The 16,283-nt window shown below is 39.5% G+C and overlaps 1 protein-coding gene across 1 annotated transcript in view; it reads left to right on the top strand.

Annotated features, from left to right (window-relative positions):
* LIPC (lipase C, hepatic type) overlaps positions 1 to 16,283 on the top strand; it is a 234,611-nt gene that overhangs the window by 184,234 nt on the left and 34,094 nt on the right. The window contains exons 4-6 of the mRNA XM_036735537.1: positions 3,779 to 3,961; positions 8,089 to 8,206; positions 13,005 to 13,238. Of these exons, the coding sequence (XP_036591432.1) occupies positions 3,779 to 3,961; positions 8,089 to 8,206; positions 13,005 to 13,238 (535 nt within the window). The remainder of the gene's footprint in view (positions 1 to 3,778; positions 3,962 to 8,088; positions 8,207 to 13,004; positions 13,239 to 16,283) is intronic.

Raw genomic sequence — 16,283 nt, 5'->3', positions numbered from 1 at the left:
TATTTATTGTTAAGCATATTATTTCATTTGATCATCACAGTAACCCTCTAAATTAGATAGTGCTTTATTATTCCTAATTAACAAATTAAGGAACTAAAGCAAACTTCTCTTCATCTTAGTCAATGTTCCTTCTATTTTCTGGCATTCATGTAGACCACCCCTTCTCTATTCAAGAACATGCTGCAATCTGGCTGTTCTTTCCACCACTGGATGCGCCTTCTCCAGTGCTTCCTGACATACCTGTCTGGAGGGAAGAATAAACAAACTCTGTTCCCCATTGCCACATCCAGACTATCCCTCTGTCACCATCCCTTTGCAATTTTTTTTTCTTCTTTGAGGTTCGCTTTATTCAGATACATCACAGATTCAGATCCTCATGGGATCGATCTACCAGCTCCAAAGTCAATCTCGCTCCTTTCTTAAGGAGTTCAGTCCCTGGATTATAGTGTTTAATGCTCTCTACCTCAATCTTTACCCCAATACTAGGAAACTTCAACATTCATGTTAATGTCCCTTCAACCTTTGCTTCCCAGTTCATCAATCTTCTTACCTCCCCTAATAAACACTTTCACTTGACTTCAGCCACGCAAAGGGACAGTCAAACCTTGGTCTCACTATGAACCATGAGAATTCTACTTTAAGAATTTCTGGAATTCTTTTATCCAACCATTCATCTTCTATGATTCCATCTTTCCTTATGCCTCACTCCTCCCAAACCTATTCTCCATCCTCACCATGACCTCCAGCCCCTCCAAGCCTTAGTGCTCTCCCAGGCCATTACTCCTGTTCAGATTTCATTTCCTCTTTTCCCAATCTTGACCCTCTATATAACAAGTTCAAATTTATTCTCTTCTCTACTCTTGAATGCCTCACTCCCTTGTCCTATCACCAATCATGCCTTGCCAAATGTCAACCCTAGATTACTCCTACAATCCACTCCTTCCACGCTATCTCACATGTAGCTGAACAGAGCTAGGGGAAGTTGCATAGCTGAAAAAGACCTAAGAGCTTTAGTAAATCTCAATCTGAGTCACTGGTGTGACACAGTAGCCTAAATAAATAAACCTTTGTACTCTCAGGCTGTGTTAATAGAGACATGGTTGTCAAAGCAGAGAAGTGATAATCTCACTATACTCTGCCTTGGTCACATGACATCTGAAAAGATATTAACAACCTGCGGTAGGCTGAGTGTAAACAGATTTTGAAAATAATTGGGTGCCATTCATATGAGGATCAGTTAAAGGAAGGGGAGATTTTTAGCATGGAGAAGACTTGGAACCACATCATGGCTGTCTTTGATATGTGAAAAGCTTTCATATGAGAGGGGGATTAAATTGATCCTACTTGACTAGAGGGAAGAACTAGAACCAAATGAGCAGAAGTTACAGAGAGGGAGCTCTAGGCTCTATGTAAGGAAAAAGGAATAGAGTTCAAAATAAAGGAGGTGAAAGTCTGGGCCCTAGATCTAGAGCATCATTTTCAGTTTTTGGCACATTCTAGAAAGGGCATTGAAATTTTGTTGTTTGGTCATTTTAGTCATGTCCTCCAACTCTTCATGACCCCCTTTGGGGTTTTCTTGGCAAATATACTGGAGTGGTTTGCCTTGTCCTTCTCCAGCTCATTTGACAGATGAGGAAACTGAGGTAATCAGAGTTAAGTGACTTCACCAGGGTCTCACAACTAGTAAGTATCTGAGGCCGCATTTGAATTCAGCTCCTCCTGACTCCAGGTCTGGCTCTCTATACACCATGCCACCTATCTGCCTGGGTATTTAATTGCTAGCTTATATCTAGAAGACACTAAGGATGAGGAAAGGACTTGAAACCACATCATGTGTTGATTGGTCAAATATGCTGAAGATATTAAGCCTAGAGAAAAGGCAATTTATTGAATGCACAATAGCATCTTCAAACATTTCAAGTCTTCTCATTGGGAAGAGGAAATATATAAGTTTGGCTTGGTCTCAAACATTAGAAATAGGAGGAGTATTTGGAAATAGCAGAGTAGTAGATTTCTGTAGAGAAGATCTTAACAAAGGGGTTCTTCGCCTGAGGGTCCATAGACACACCTCCCCCAAGGGATCTGTGGATAGATTGTAGAAAGTCTGTAAACATGGATGAAATAAAAATTACATCTTTATTTTATTTATTGAAATTTAGCATTTCCTTTAATTATTTAAAAATACTATTCCGAGCAGGATCTATAGGCTTCAGCCGACTGCCAAAGGATAGACTTCCATGACACACAGAAAAAAATTAAGAATGCCTATCTTGACAATTAGAGCTGTCAAGGAAAGACACACATGCACATGCACATATATATATTTATATGTGCATAAATATATATGCATATATGTAATCATAATATCATTATTTGTAATACAAAAGTCTAGAAAAAATACAGGTCCAATGATTGTGGAATGGCTGAACAAACTGTAGTATATGAATGTAATGAAATATTATGCTGTAAGGAATGACAAAGTATGATTAATTCAGAGAAACATGGAAAGATGTGCATGCAATGATGCAAAGTGGAAAAGAGCAGAGCCAAAAGAACAATATATACAATACCTACGATGATGTAAAGAAAAACAATTCTAAACACAAAACTCAGGTAAAATACAATGGCCAACGTCAGTACTAATTTATTAAGATTAAGCTGATGAGTTGTCAAACTATCAATTGCTATCATGTACTAAGTAGTTTTCCTTAACTGCCTTCAAGAAATGTACTTTATGGGGAGGATTGTTCAGGTATTTGTTGGGAGGCAGCTATTGTATCAACACGCTATAATGATTTTTTTTTGAGGCAAACAGAGTTAAGGGACTTGCCCTGGGTCACACAGCCAGTAAGTGTCTGAGACTGAATTTGAACTCAGGTCCTTCAGACTTCGGGCCTGGTGCTCTATCCACTGTGCCACTTAGCACCCTCCTCCCCCTGACATTTTTTTTAAACAGCTAGAGCTGTGCCGGTAGTAATAGTGACTTCTTCATCTTTGGAGGTCTTTAAGCGAAAGTGGCATGATCTTTGCTGAGAATTTTCATAGACCCTCCTACCAATATATAATTTGCTACCTTACCTACAAAGCCACAAAATAATAATAATAATTCTGCAGTCTCTCCTTGAAGACCACTAATGATGGGAGATACTACCTCATGAAGCAGCCTATCTCATTTTCATATACTTCTTATAAAAAGTTTTTCCTTTTATTGAATCAAAAGTTTATTCTCTGTAGCTTCAGTCTAATAATAGTCCTCTTTCTGTTGTGAAGAGGATTTTTGCTGAAGGTATGTTTTAACTAGGTGACCTCTGAGGGCCTTTCCAGCTCTGAGATTCTATGATTCATTGATTTACTGAGCTCCTATTTTGTGTAAGACACATGCTGAGTGCCCAGTGGGATACAAAGGTGTATAAAGCAAGGCCCCTGACCTTAACAAACACAGCGGACACAAATAATGATAGCCCAAGGCAGAATGCAAAAAGTGCCAAAGAGGAGGAAGACATCATTTTCACCTAGGGAGGTCAAGAAAGACCTCAAGAAAAGGTGACATCTGAGCTAAGTTTTGAAGGATGGCTAGAATTTCGGTACCTATTATATCCAGAACACTACATTACAATAAGTTCAATGGAGGTTTCCAAAGATGGAGATATTTTACTTCCCCTTAGGAAGAAAAGATTAATCATATATTTGTAAGAAAGAAAAAGAGTGGTAAAGAAAGAAGAGAAGGAAAGTGAGACCAATGAAGAGGCTTACTTTGCTTGGTTTCCCCTTCCCACAGGTGGATGGCATGTTGGAGAAATGGATTTGGGAAATGGCAGCTGCACTGAAGTCTCAGAAATCCAATCAAGTGAACGTAATCGTGGCCAACTGGATCACCTTGGCATACCAGCACTATGCTATTGCTGTCCGAAACACCCGAAGCGTTGGCCAGGAAATTGCAGATTTCCTGGAGTGGCTGGAGGTAAGAACTTTCACTTCCTCTTCTATTCTTTCCTTCTCAGGACCAACTCCAGGAATCTGAGTTAATTTAGTTTAATTTACTTAATTTAATTTACTTAAAGGAGAAGACAGGGAACAAAACTATTTAGCAATAATTTCTGTCCCTCATTGGTTTAGGAGTAGGGAACGTGTGGCCTTGAGGCCACAAGTGGCCCTCTAGGTCCTCAAGTGTGGCTTTTTGACTGAATCTGAACTTCACAGAACAAATCCCCTTAATGAAAAGATTTGTCCTGTAAAACTTGGACTCAGTCAAAAGACCATACCCGAGGACCTAGAAGGCCACATATGGCAGCAGGTTCCCCTCCCCTGGTTTAGATATTTACTGTTTGTTAAGATGTGTCTCATCCAGGAGATCCTCAGAGAAATGGTTCCTTATAAACATTTAAATTGCTTCATAAATATTGAATTCAACAAGAATAAAATAGAAAAGGGCCTTCAGGACGAGACCCTATATCCAGTATCTACTATCACCCTGGAAGTGCTAAATAGAATAAAATTCAGGACAGAATTATGTCTGCTTGTGTGCTTATCCCTCTACATTGTAAGTAAAAAAATACTGGTATGATTTCTATTAGTGATTTGAAATATGGTCTACCCAACCAGCTTTCTGCCATTCATTGTGTCCTTTAGATCAGGCTCTGGTTCCTGCCTTATTATTAACAAGTCTATGGGGGATTTAACTGAAAGTAATACCATATGCTCCTATAAGGTGCAAAATTTGAACTACTTGAAAATTCTTTGGAGAAATGCCCTTAAAGACCTCAAGATATTACTGTTATTCTTTGAAAGCAGGCAACCTTTTTGTCTATAAACTGTGATATCATACTCCTCACTTTCCAGAGCAGAAAGTTAGGAGTTTTCTCTTTTGATAATGAGGATTTCTACCAGGCAGATTGACATATACATGTAATCTCTGCTTCAGCTGAGGCTGGTGAATCTCTTGAGGTAGGGAGTTTTGAGAAACTATAGACTAAGCTGATTGGTTATCCACATTAAGTTTAGCATTAGGTCAAAACTCCTGTGCCAGTCAGGGGGAGGTCAGGCCCATAACCCCTAAAGTTCTAGCCTAGGTGAACTAGGAAAATCAAAAAGAGAGGAAGGAAGGAAGGAATGAAGGAAGGAAGGATTTTAAGAACACTAGTATTTTCAAATTTTAAGTACGCATTAAAATGCACTTTATAGCAAGTTATTTTCAATATTTACTTTTTTAAAAATCTAAAGGGTCATAATAGCACTTTGACTGCATAAACTATATATTTGCCTACCACAGACACTGGCAAACATGTCTTCCACTTTTGTAATCTTAATAAACACATTAGCTTTGTGTACCCTGATCATGTGGTATATTTGCATAAAGTTAATGAGCCTCCATCTCCCTCTTCCCATATTTTCTTCTCGCTATCACTTTTCTCTTATTCATATATATCTTCATATTTATTCCATATGTTGTATCTTTCCCTCTAGAGTCTCTCCCTCTTTTGCCCCCTTAATTTGCCATAATATAGACAGGAAGTATATTTTTAAATGTTTTATCAGTGCCTTTTACTTTTTACATCACCTTTATTTATTGAAATTACTACCCCCTCCAAAAAAAATCTCCCTTTTAACAAAGTAAAACAATTAAGCACCAACTAGCTGATACTGTAGCCACATCTGATAGCAACAAATGAAGTGTATTTCTAATTATGTGTTTTATTTACTGAATAGAGGTATTTATTCCCTGTTCTTAATTTAAAAACCAGATGAGCAGAGAAGTTTATGTTTCTTTCACTAAAGAAAACCTAAAATAATTTTTTTTAACTTAGATTGCCCTTGATCGATTCTTTTCTTGTGTGTTAAAGGTCCTTAGGGGGAAGAAAAGGCTTTCAGTCCCTGCATTGTTTTTCAGGATGAATGCACTTCCTTTTTCTTTTTTTCCAGGATTGCCACGGAAATAGAAGTCTGATAGCAAAAGCAAACATTCCATCCTTGCTCTAGTGGGTAGAATTTTCAATAAGCTTGAGAGTCTCCTCAAAAAGACCAAAAAATTTTTAAATGAAATCATGACTTGCTACCAGAAAGAGACTAGCTGGAATAATTCTTCCTAGTGAGAATGACCAGATTTCACTGTGAAGCAGACCTCATTGTCCTTTTCATCATCTGAGCTGGGGCTTCCAATCTCAGAGTGGGAATGGTCCTCAGAGAATACTCAGTTTAATCCACACTTGAACAGTAACTCTAAGAAGTGGCTTCCCATCCTTTGTCTGAATAGCTCTTAAGAAGGAGAACCCATGGCCTTACATTATATTTTTGACTAGCATCCTTTGCAAGTTTTTCTTTATGCCAAACCTAAATTCGCCTCCTTGTAGCTTCTAATCATTGCCCGTAGATCTGCCCTCTGGGATTAAGCAGAGCAAATTAAATCCTCTATCACCATGAATGTCTTGGGGGTTGGGTATGGAGTGTGAGGAAGCATTCTACCTCCTAGTTTGTCTATTCTGGAAGTTTTGTCAGAATATTTCTAAAGTGTTTGCAATGGGTGTGGGAATGAGTCCAAAAGCAAAATATCCTGAACCCAGGGATGGTGCAACAACCAACAGCTATTACAATCTGAAACCTGACTGGTAGGCACAGGGGTTGATCTACCTCCCTAATTTAAGGTGTCCAGTCCACCTGCATGATAGTCCTCTCCATGATCATATGACTCTCCCTGGTTAATTTCTTAGTTTTAAAAAAAAACAACAAAAAGCCCACCTTTATTACCACTGACAATGTCACAACCAACATCAATAAGAGAATTTGTAATCAGACATACAAAATCAACACTTTTAGATTCCATGGCAAATTGTTAACTCCTCTAGCTAGTCATTTTGAATCTGAAAAAGGAATGGGAAAGAACAGAGAAAGCCAATCTATACTTGTTTCAAGTCTTTATACATTACTTCAGCTAACAGGATCACATCTGAAGCAGCTACTTACCAATGGCAATTTAATTAAATTAATCAATATGTATTAAACATCTACTCTAAGCAGATTGCTGGGCTGGGTGCCAGGAGGTACAAAAAATGAAAAAGATAGAATTTCTGCCCTTCTGGAGCTTACAGTCTAATAATGAATATATTTTTTAAAATATTTATTAAATACTATATGCAAAGCACTGTGCTAAGTTCTGGGGATACAAATAGGAAAGTAAGGTAATAAGAGGCATCATCTTTAATATAATGGGAGGCATCTGGTGGTATCGTTTCATGATGTTGAGGTCCATAGGAAGGAGGTTCATTAAATCAGAAAGCATTTATTAAACACATGCTAGGTGCCAGGCACAGTGCTAGATGTTGGAGATATAAACACAAAAGTGACATAGTTCCTGCCCTCAAATAACTTACATGTGTTTGACACCCTAACAAGTCTGAATGCTTTCCCCTCTTTTGGGAGGGCCAGGGTGCTTGGTTTTTGGGGTAGTTCTTTTATCTTATTTTTGTTATTTTTGTTTATTTGTTTTACCCCACTCCCCCCCCCCACCCTTTTTTGTTAGAAGCAACCTTGTTCTACCCCTCAGAAAATGGAAACTATGCAAAAGTACAGTAGCCTATAAATGATATGAACAATAATCTCTCTTCAGTGAATCCCATCTTCCCAGCAGGGTGCTTTATGATGTTGTAGAGAAAACCATAGTGCAATATAAAGACCCAAGCCCCTCACTGTTTCTAGGTAATTGGAGTTTAAAAGAGAAAAATTTCTTTGAGTGTTCTTTGTCTATCTGGAACTAGTGTAGTGAATTCTGTAGGAGAAAAAACACTTCAGGAAAAAAAATCTAAGAGATATGTCAAATATTCCTAGAGACTCTTCCCTTTCTTCTTCTATACTGAAAGAGGATTGGGGTGAAAGTAAGAAGATCTGAGCCAATAGCTTCAAAGACTGAAGGGAATAGGGCAAGTCTTGAGCTGGGATGGGAAGAGTTAACAAGGTCATCTATCCTATTTCAGTTTGGCTTGTGACAGCCATTTGCACCCAGAACCAAAGAGTCCTGCAGTCTACCTGGGGGCAATTCAGGCACCATGGAGAGCACTGCTTTTCTCATACTTAAAGCAAGCCACTGCTGTCTTCCAGGAGGCTGTTCAATTTTCCAGAAGCAATGTTCATCTAATTGGGTACAGCCTTGGAGCTCATGTCTCAGGATTTGCTGGCAGCTATATTAATGGTACAAACAAGATTGGAAGAATTACAGGTAAAAATGACTCATAACTAATAATATCTGAAAACCCAGTTTGCTTTCTTCTTCATTCCTGCACTGAAGTTTTAAAGTATAGACCAACTTTTCCATCGGCATGGTAATTAAGGTTCCTTTGCTTCCTCTCCTCTTTGGCAGATCACTACAGGATGAGTTGCAGTGATAATTCCAATGTTACCACTGACACGGCTTCTCCTTTTAAGTGTCTCTCAGTGCAAATTATAAACCTAATTCATATCATCTCCCTTCCAATTAATGTTTTCAGTAGATGTACCAAACAGTGTCTAAAATGAGACTACCAGTATGGAGGGAGGGAAGGAGAAAATAAGGAAAGGGAGGAAGGGAGGGAGGGAAGGAGGAAAGAAAGAAAGGGAAAGAGGGAGAAAGGGAGAGAGACAGACAGACAGCAACAGGGAGAGAGAGGGAGAGATGGCATTCTGTTCCCCTAGTTTGTTATACTATCTGAGCCAATTCTGTATCTCTGCTTCTTCACCTGTAAAACAAAACTGCTTCTAGGGCATATTATTTTTTTGAGAACCCCCAAAAGATAATAAAGTATATATCCTGTTCCTGTTATTTCAATTCAATTCAGTAAGCATTTGTTAAGCACCTACTGTGTCCCAGGTTCTGTGCTAGATGGCAGAGATACATAGTTTAACAGTTAAAATTAAGGTAGGATGAGGCACAAAGTTCCCAGCACAATCAATTTATTAGTAAAGCAGGAATTTACCAATAAATGGGATCTCAGCTTCCTCAGTAAATCTAAGACCCCGAATGAGGGGGACGACTCTTCTAAAGTTTTGGGGAGTACAGAACAAAGAACAGGTCTTTGTAGACAGGGAACAAGTTACAACTCATTAAAAGGGCTTGACATCATGAATGGTGAAATCAATATTATTGGTTACAGAGCTGAGGCATGGAGGAGCAATATGATTGATTGGAAATTGGGAATGAGGGGCTAGCAACGCCCCCCTCCCCCCTTCCCTCCTGTGTCTAGAACTGTTCATTGTTTGAGTCCACTTCCAAGGTTAGAGGTAGTAGACTAGACTTCTTTGTATAGCAAACCAGACATTCTTCAAGGGTAACAGATTTCCTCGACACAGGAATGGACCAGTGATTAACAAGAGAACTGGATTTCTAAACTTAACTCATTACAAGACAGCTGAATTCTGAACTAAGTTCAGAGACAAAGGACCATGACTTAGGTAGTTACAGGACAAAATCAATTAACTGTAAATCAATAAAAAAGCCAGAATCCATTTTATCATTTCAGTAGACAGTTACAGTCTGCTGTAGGGAAACAATAGGCACTAAGATAAATAAATATAACATATTTTCAAAGGAAATTTTGGTGGGAGGGAGATGTACTAACATAGAGGAGTCAGGGGTAAGCAAAGGCTACAAAAATGTAGAAGGGGGCACATTTCAACAATCCTCTGCTCATTTGGGGGTAATTTTTTTAATTGGGCTGGCTAAACTTGTTATCTCTAAATGCAAATGCTAAAAAAGAAAGACGATCACTATTTTACTTGTGGTGAACAGAAAAGAATTATTCCGTGTTACTATTTAATCTTCAGTGGCTCCCAGATAGTTTGTTTTGTTGAGTTTTTTGGTTGATTTTTACTGCTAGGTGTGCCTGTAGGAACCAGGGGCATTACTGGGCTTGAAACTGGCACAGATACTAGCATCATGGTTTATGGTTTAGGCCCAGAGTTTTTCAAAGTCAGCCCAGACTTGTAAGTGTTCATGAGACTTCAAGCCTAGGTTATAACCTCCCACTTTAGGACTCTAGAAGAAGTCCGTCTACAATGGTGTGAAAGATGCAATATACTTCTGTACCTACTAGTCAAGAGTCTCAGAGTCTAGGTTCATGAACGGGCCTAAGTTCTGGTCTGTGCTCCATGACTTTACCTCCCCCTTGCTTGGTTTTATTCACGTTTTTTCATTTGTAAACATGCAAAATATTGATCACCAGAGCATGATAAAGGCCATTTAAAAAATTATTGGACTGATAGAATGAGAGAGAAGAGTAAAAACAGGAAACTGTCCATTCACAATCATGGTGGCTAGAAAATAGATACTCCCTAGTCCTGAGAGTAGGTTGAAAGCCAAGCTCTATCTGGGACTTCAAAGAGGATTCCAAAGGGAGGGAAAGGAAAACAGAATGTAAGTAAACACTAGTGATTTGAGTCAGCTACAGGGCGTGTTGCTTATTAAAAACAAACATACATATCAGAGGGAGGACCAGTAGCCTTGAGCATGTCTGTTTGCTTTCAGCTGGACTACAAGGTTCCCAGATTTGTTCTAAAAGTTCCAATAACACAGAAGCTATCTGGACTTATTTTGGAGGAAAGATCCTGGTTTAGTGGGAACTCTGTATTGCAAGATGGTGTTTTGTTTATTTAAAAAACCAGTTTTATTATTCCCAAATTTAAAGAACAGTGTGACAACTAAAGGAACATCTTCCAGGCCTTGTATCTGGGGTCTGTCAATCAACTGACAAATTTTCAGTTCATACATACTCTGACCCTCTATCCTTCCTGATCTTTGTGACCCCATTTGGGGTTTTCTTGGCAAAGATACTGGAGTGGTATGCCATTTCCTTCTCCAGGTCATTTTACAGATGAGGAAAACTGAGGCAACCAGAGTTAGGCCCAGGGTCACACAGTTAGTAAATGTCTGAGGCCAGATTCGAACTCAGGAAGATGAGTCTTCCCGATTGCATGCCCAGCACCTGGTGCCCCTTTCTGTCTCCCAGGTTTGTAATCTCAGCATTATCCTGGACTCCTCATTCTCCCTCACCCTACCTATCTAATCAGTTGGTAAACCTTGCCTGGCTACCTTCATAACATCTCTTTCACCTAACCCCTTATCTACGTTCACATAGGTACCACCCTAATTCAGGCCTTCCTCACCTATCACCTGGACTATTATAACATCCTCTTAATTGGTCTCTCTGGCTCAAGTCACTTACCACTCCAGTCCATCCAACATACTTCTACCAAAGTACTTTTCCTTAACTGCATATCTGACCATGTGACTCAGTCAAACTCTAGTAACTTCCTCTTGCTTCTAAGATAAAATCCAAACTCCTCTGTTTGTTTTTTAAGGCCCTATACCACCTGGCTCCAGCCTATCTTTCCAGCCTCACTGGACATTACTTGCTTCAAATAATTTCTAACTGTGTGACCCTGGGCAAGTCACTTAGCCTCTGTATGCCTCAGTTTCCTCAGCTGTAAAACGGGGATCATAATAACACCTACCTCAAAAGGTTGTTGTGAGGGTTAAACGAGATAATATTTATAAAGCGCTTAGCCCAATGGCTGACACACAACAGGCTCTTAAACTCTTGCTCCCCTCCCCTTCTTTCCACACTTTGCAATCTGGAAAAATTGGCTTTCCTTTTCACTCTTCACACTTGATAATTCATTCTCATCTCTATGCCTTTGCATTGGCCATCCCTCATGCCTAAAATACACTCCCTCTTTACCACAGCCTCGTAGATTCCTCTTCCTTTAAGACTTAGCTCAAGACATCGAAGCTTTTCTCGACCCCACTCGCTAGTGCCTATCCTCCCAAACTACTTTGTATTTAAATACTATATTTAAGTATTTATAAAATAAGTATTTAAGTACATACATATATATTCACTTTATACTTAGGCTATATATTTATATACACACATGTGTATCGTATGTGTATGTATGTATATATATATTCACTTTACCCTTAGGCTGTATATATTCATATGTGTATTTGTTATCTTTCCCCACTAGCTCCCTGTGAATAGTGATTGTCTTATTCCTTGTATTTATTTGTATTGCCAGCACCTGGCACAGTGCCTGGTACTTAGTAGGTGCTTAGTAAATATAGATTGATTGACGATCTGAACTTGGGGAAGTTGACTCTAAATCTAACACCAACTTACCTGTATGCTTCTGAGCCTCAATTTCCTGATCTCTAAAATAAAGATGAGGATAATACCTCTACTACCTACCCCCTACCACCACCCCCCAAGCTGTGGTGAGGAAATTATAAACTGTAAAGGGCTTGATTTGATTGAGATATGAATGGGATGGGATCCCATCCTGTAAAACTGTAAAAGGCTTATTATGAATGAGATCCATTACTATATTGTTCTCATCTTTTTTGATGGAGTTTATATATAAATAGTCTGTGGACAAATGTCTATGCTGTGGCTTTTTATATTTATTACTCTGTGGGCTATTGTACAGGTAGATGAAATGCCGGCTTTTTGCAGCTGAATAAGAGTTTTGGACTGTAAGCTCATCTTCTGTAGACTTGCCAAAAAACATCTTTATCATTGTCTTTATTGCTAATTACAACTAAGGGCAAAGTAGAAGACCTAACAGCTAATGGCAAAATACAGACAAACCATATTGTGCCAATCTTGCTTTAACCATGGGTAAAAACCATTTGTAATGATCTCATTAGCATCCCTCAAGTGGCTTTTAAAGTCCTGGAAATTGGTTTTCCTAAGTAGACTAAGTTTTCCCCCTACAATTGTGTTTATGCTGTCTAAAACATCCTTTTTTCCTAGACAGTTTTAAAGGTAGATGTCAACCCAAACTACATCTGGATTATTGCACCATCAATTCTAAATGACTTTATTTCTTATTACTGAGGGTCATAGCATGGTAAGGTCATGGCATTATTATAATGAGAAAAGCCTACTATTTGTCTTCCCCTCTGTCCCCTCTTGCACAGGAATGCCCTTGGTGTTAGAATATCACAAAGCTCAAAAGCAAAATTCATCCTCTTATTTTCTTATCAGGGCTAGATCCGGCTGGTCCCTTATTTGAGGGGACATCCCCCACTGAACGCCTGTCACCAGATGATGCTGATTTTGTGGATGCTATTCACACATTCACCCAGGAGCACATGGGGCTGAGTGTGGGGATCAAGCAGCCTGTGGCACATTATGACTTCTACCCCAACGGAGGCACCTTCCAGCCCGGTTGCCACTTCTTGCTCATGTACAGAAACATCGCACAGAATGGCTTCTATGGTAAGAAAGGAAAGATTAGCCCGAGAACTTTGGCCAATAGGTACTCTTCCCTTGGGACTTTTAGCAGTAAAATTCCCCAAAGGTTAAAAACTAACCCCACTGCAAAATCATAGTAGAGCAATGACAGGAAAAATTCTTTCCCTGGATGGTTTGTAGAGGCAGTCACAGTCATGTTTGGACAAATCACATGACCTCTCTGAGTCACATTCTTCTCATTGATAAAATGAAAGGGTTGGCACAGGATGATCTCTAAGGTCACTTCAAGTTCTATGTTTTAAAAGGTAGCATGAAATAGCATAGCAACGTCAAACTCATATTAGAAACGGGGGCCATTAAATCATACTTACGGATCCCTACAGGATTAGAAAAGTACAGATTATTATCTATGTTGTATTGCATTTTTATTCATTTTGTTAAATATTGCCCAGTTACATTTTAGTCTGGTTTAGGCTACACTGGAGAGTGTGGTTGACCACATGTTTGACTCTTCTGGTGTGGTGGATAGAATGCCACACTTAGGATCGGGAAGACTTGGGTCAAATCCTACCTCAGATACTAGCATTGTGACTCTGGACAAGACACCAAACCTCTGGGAGCCTCTGTTTCCTCATCCATAAAATGGGAATAATAATAGAAACCTATTTCAGAGGGTTGTTGTAAGGATAAAATGAGAGAAAATAAATACATATATCTATAAAAAGACTCTGTAAACTTTAAAACACTATATAAATGCAAGCTGTTATTATTATTTTAAAAATGCAATCTAATTTGTTTTAACAATCCAGCTAGCAGCTTCTGTGGGGGTGTAAGATCCCCCCACAGCCAGCACCCAGGAGGTTGCTGGCACACTGGGAAGGCACAGGTTCTTTTTATCTGCTTAAACAAGGAAAGCACGGTGAAGGGGTTGACCAGCTTACTTTAATCCAGCATTCAGTTAGTTCAGGGGAGCATACAGACAAGCATCACAGACAGGCCAAATACAGATTACAGTCAGCTAGTTCAGGGGAACAAACATCCAGCACCCTGAAGTTCAGAACATTCATTTAGTTCGGGGGGAAAACAAAACCAGCACCCCGAACTTCAAAACAAAATACAAATTACAAATATCAACAGACAGACCCAGTACAATTCATAGTTACCAACATCTGGGCTCAGCCTGAGAGCAAGGGCTGGCCCAGAGTCACACTTGCCACTGCTCCCCTGCCAACCAGAAAAGGAAAGAGAGATCTTCAAGCTGTCCTCTCCCCTCTTATAGAGTTTTTGACATCATCAAGTGCCGCCTGAATGACCAGGGCCGATTGGTTCTTGAGTTGGCCCCTCCCCCTAGCGTAGACTAGGTTAACACCCAATAAGGCATGGCTCTGGAGTTAACACCTCCCCTCAGTCAGCCCCATGACTCATCACACAGGAAGTTCTCTACTTCCTGGCATGGTCTCTGGGCTTCCTGTCCCGGAAGAGGAGCAGCAGACCCAGCAAGGCCCAAAGAGGTAAACTGAGCCACCCAAAGAAAACAAAGGCCATTCTGGTTACATAATTCTACCCTTAGAAAATAGTGTTTGTTAAATTGTCCCTTTGGGGGCATTTTTCCCCCTCTATTTTCTTCATCCCCACCTTTTGGGGAGCCCTACAGTTGGCTGGATGCAAAATGATACAAGGTTTACCACCCTGTGAAATCAGCCTTTGCAGCTTCTGATGCACAACTATATTTCAATTCAATTCAACGAATACTGATTAAGCTTCTGCTATATGCAAGGTGAGAGACAGCCTTGATGTAATGGACAGAGAGGACCGGCCTCAGGATCCACAAGAATCAAGTCCCAGCTCTCACATAAACTTGTTCTGCAGCCCTGGGCAAACCACTTAACCTCTCAGTGCCCCAGGGAATTCTGTAAAGCTATGAAATTGCAGATCTGCATTGATGGAAGGAATTTCCTCTCTAAGAACTCCATAAGTGAATGAAATTTCCAGATCTGCATCAAACACACACACATACATACATATGTGTATGTAAACAGGTGTGTATATGCATATATGCCACATACTGTGTTTGTGGGTGTGTCCACCAGACTGTGTGTATATACATAGACACAGTGTAAAGCCCTTAGTACTACTCCCCCAATGTTTTTCTGTTTGATCATGATTTAAGAGAGAAGATAAATTACCTTGCCTCCCACTTGTGTTAATATCCTAATGTACTAGCATACACTTTATGCTGGGCCTTCACCCAGCCCAGCCATCTGACCAACACAGAAGCATGGTGTGAGCTGGCCGTTTCCACTCAAATCCTGAAACCTTAAGGGACTGGAAAAACCTGTTTGCTCAATCACAAAGAACCACTGATTTATCTGTCCTCCTCTTCTTTAATCAGGAGATTCTATCAGAGTCCCTAAAGCAATGGCTGTAAAATATTTATTCTTTAAATATTTCTGTAGAGTTTTTATGACTCAAGTAAGAATGTTTGTCAATTGATATCTATTTGGCCTATTTACATTTGACAACCTACCCAGGAGCAGAGAAAGTTCTAAGGGTAATAAAAAAAAGTCGACTTAATTTTTAAAAGACAAGTTAGAAAACAAAAAAATAGTTAACATTTTTTAACATTAACAAAGGTTTTTTTTTTAAACTAAAATTAACTACATTATATCTGAACTTGGGCAGCTCCTATTTGTGAAATTACAGGCAGGCCAGCCCTACTGCAGTGAAGCAGGATGTCTCCCTTGGACTATGGAACAAAGACCACTGGATCTGGAGAACTTGGCTTTGAATTTTGGCTCTGCTATTTATTACTCTCTGTGACCCTAGATGAGTCACTTTACTCTGCTAGTCCTCACTTTCCTCATCTGTAAAAAGAGGGGGTTCAATAGTAATATCCACTTGGTTAAATAAATAGAGGATATGGAGTCAAGAAGTCCTGAATTCAAATCCTGCTTCAGACACTTACTAGCTGTGACCTTGGGCAAGTCACTTAACTTCTTGCCTTAGTCTCATCATCTGGAAAATAGAGATAAAAATAGCACCTACTTTACAGAGTAGTTGTGAGGATAC

The sequence above is a fragment of the Trichosurus vulpecula genome, chromosome 8 (assembly GCF_011100635.1).
Source record: "Trichosurus vulpecula isolate mTriVul1 chromosome 8, mTriVul1.pri, whole genome shotgun sequence".
NCBI lineage: Eukaryota > Metazoa > Chordata > Mammalia > Diprotodontia > Phalangeridae > Trichosurus > Trichosurus vulpecula.
The sequence above is the reverse complement of the archived record's forward strand: the minus strand, read 5'-3'. Positions and strand labels throughout refer to the sequence as shown.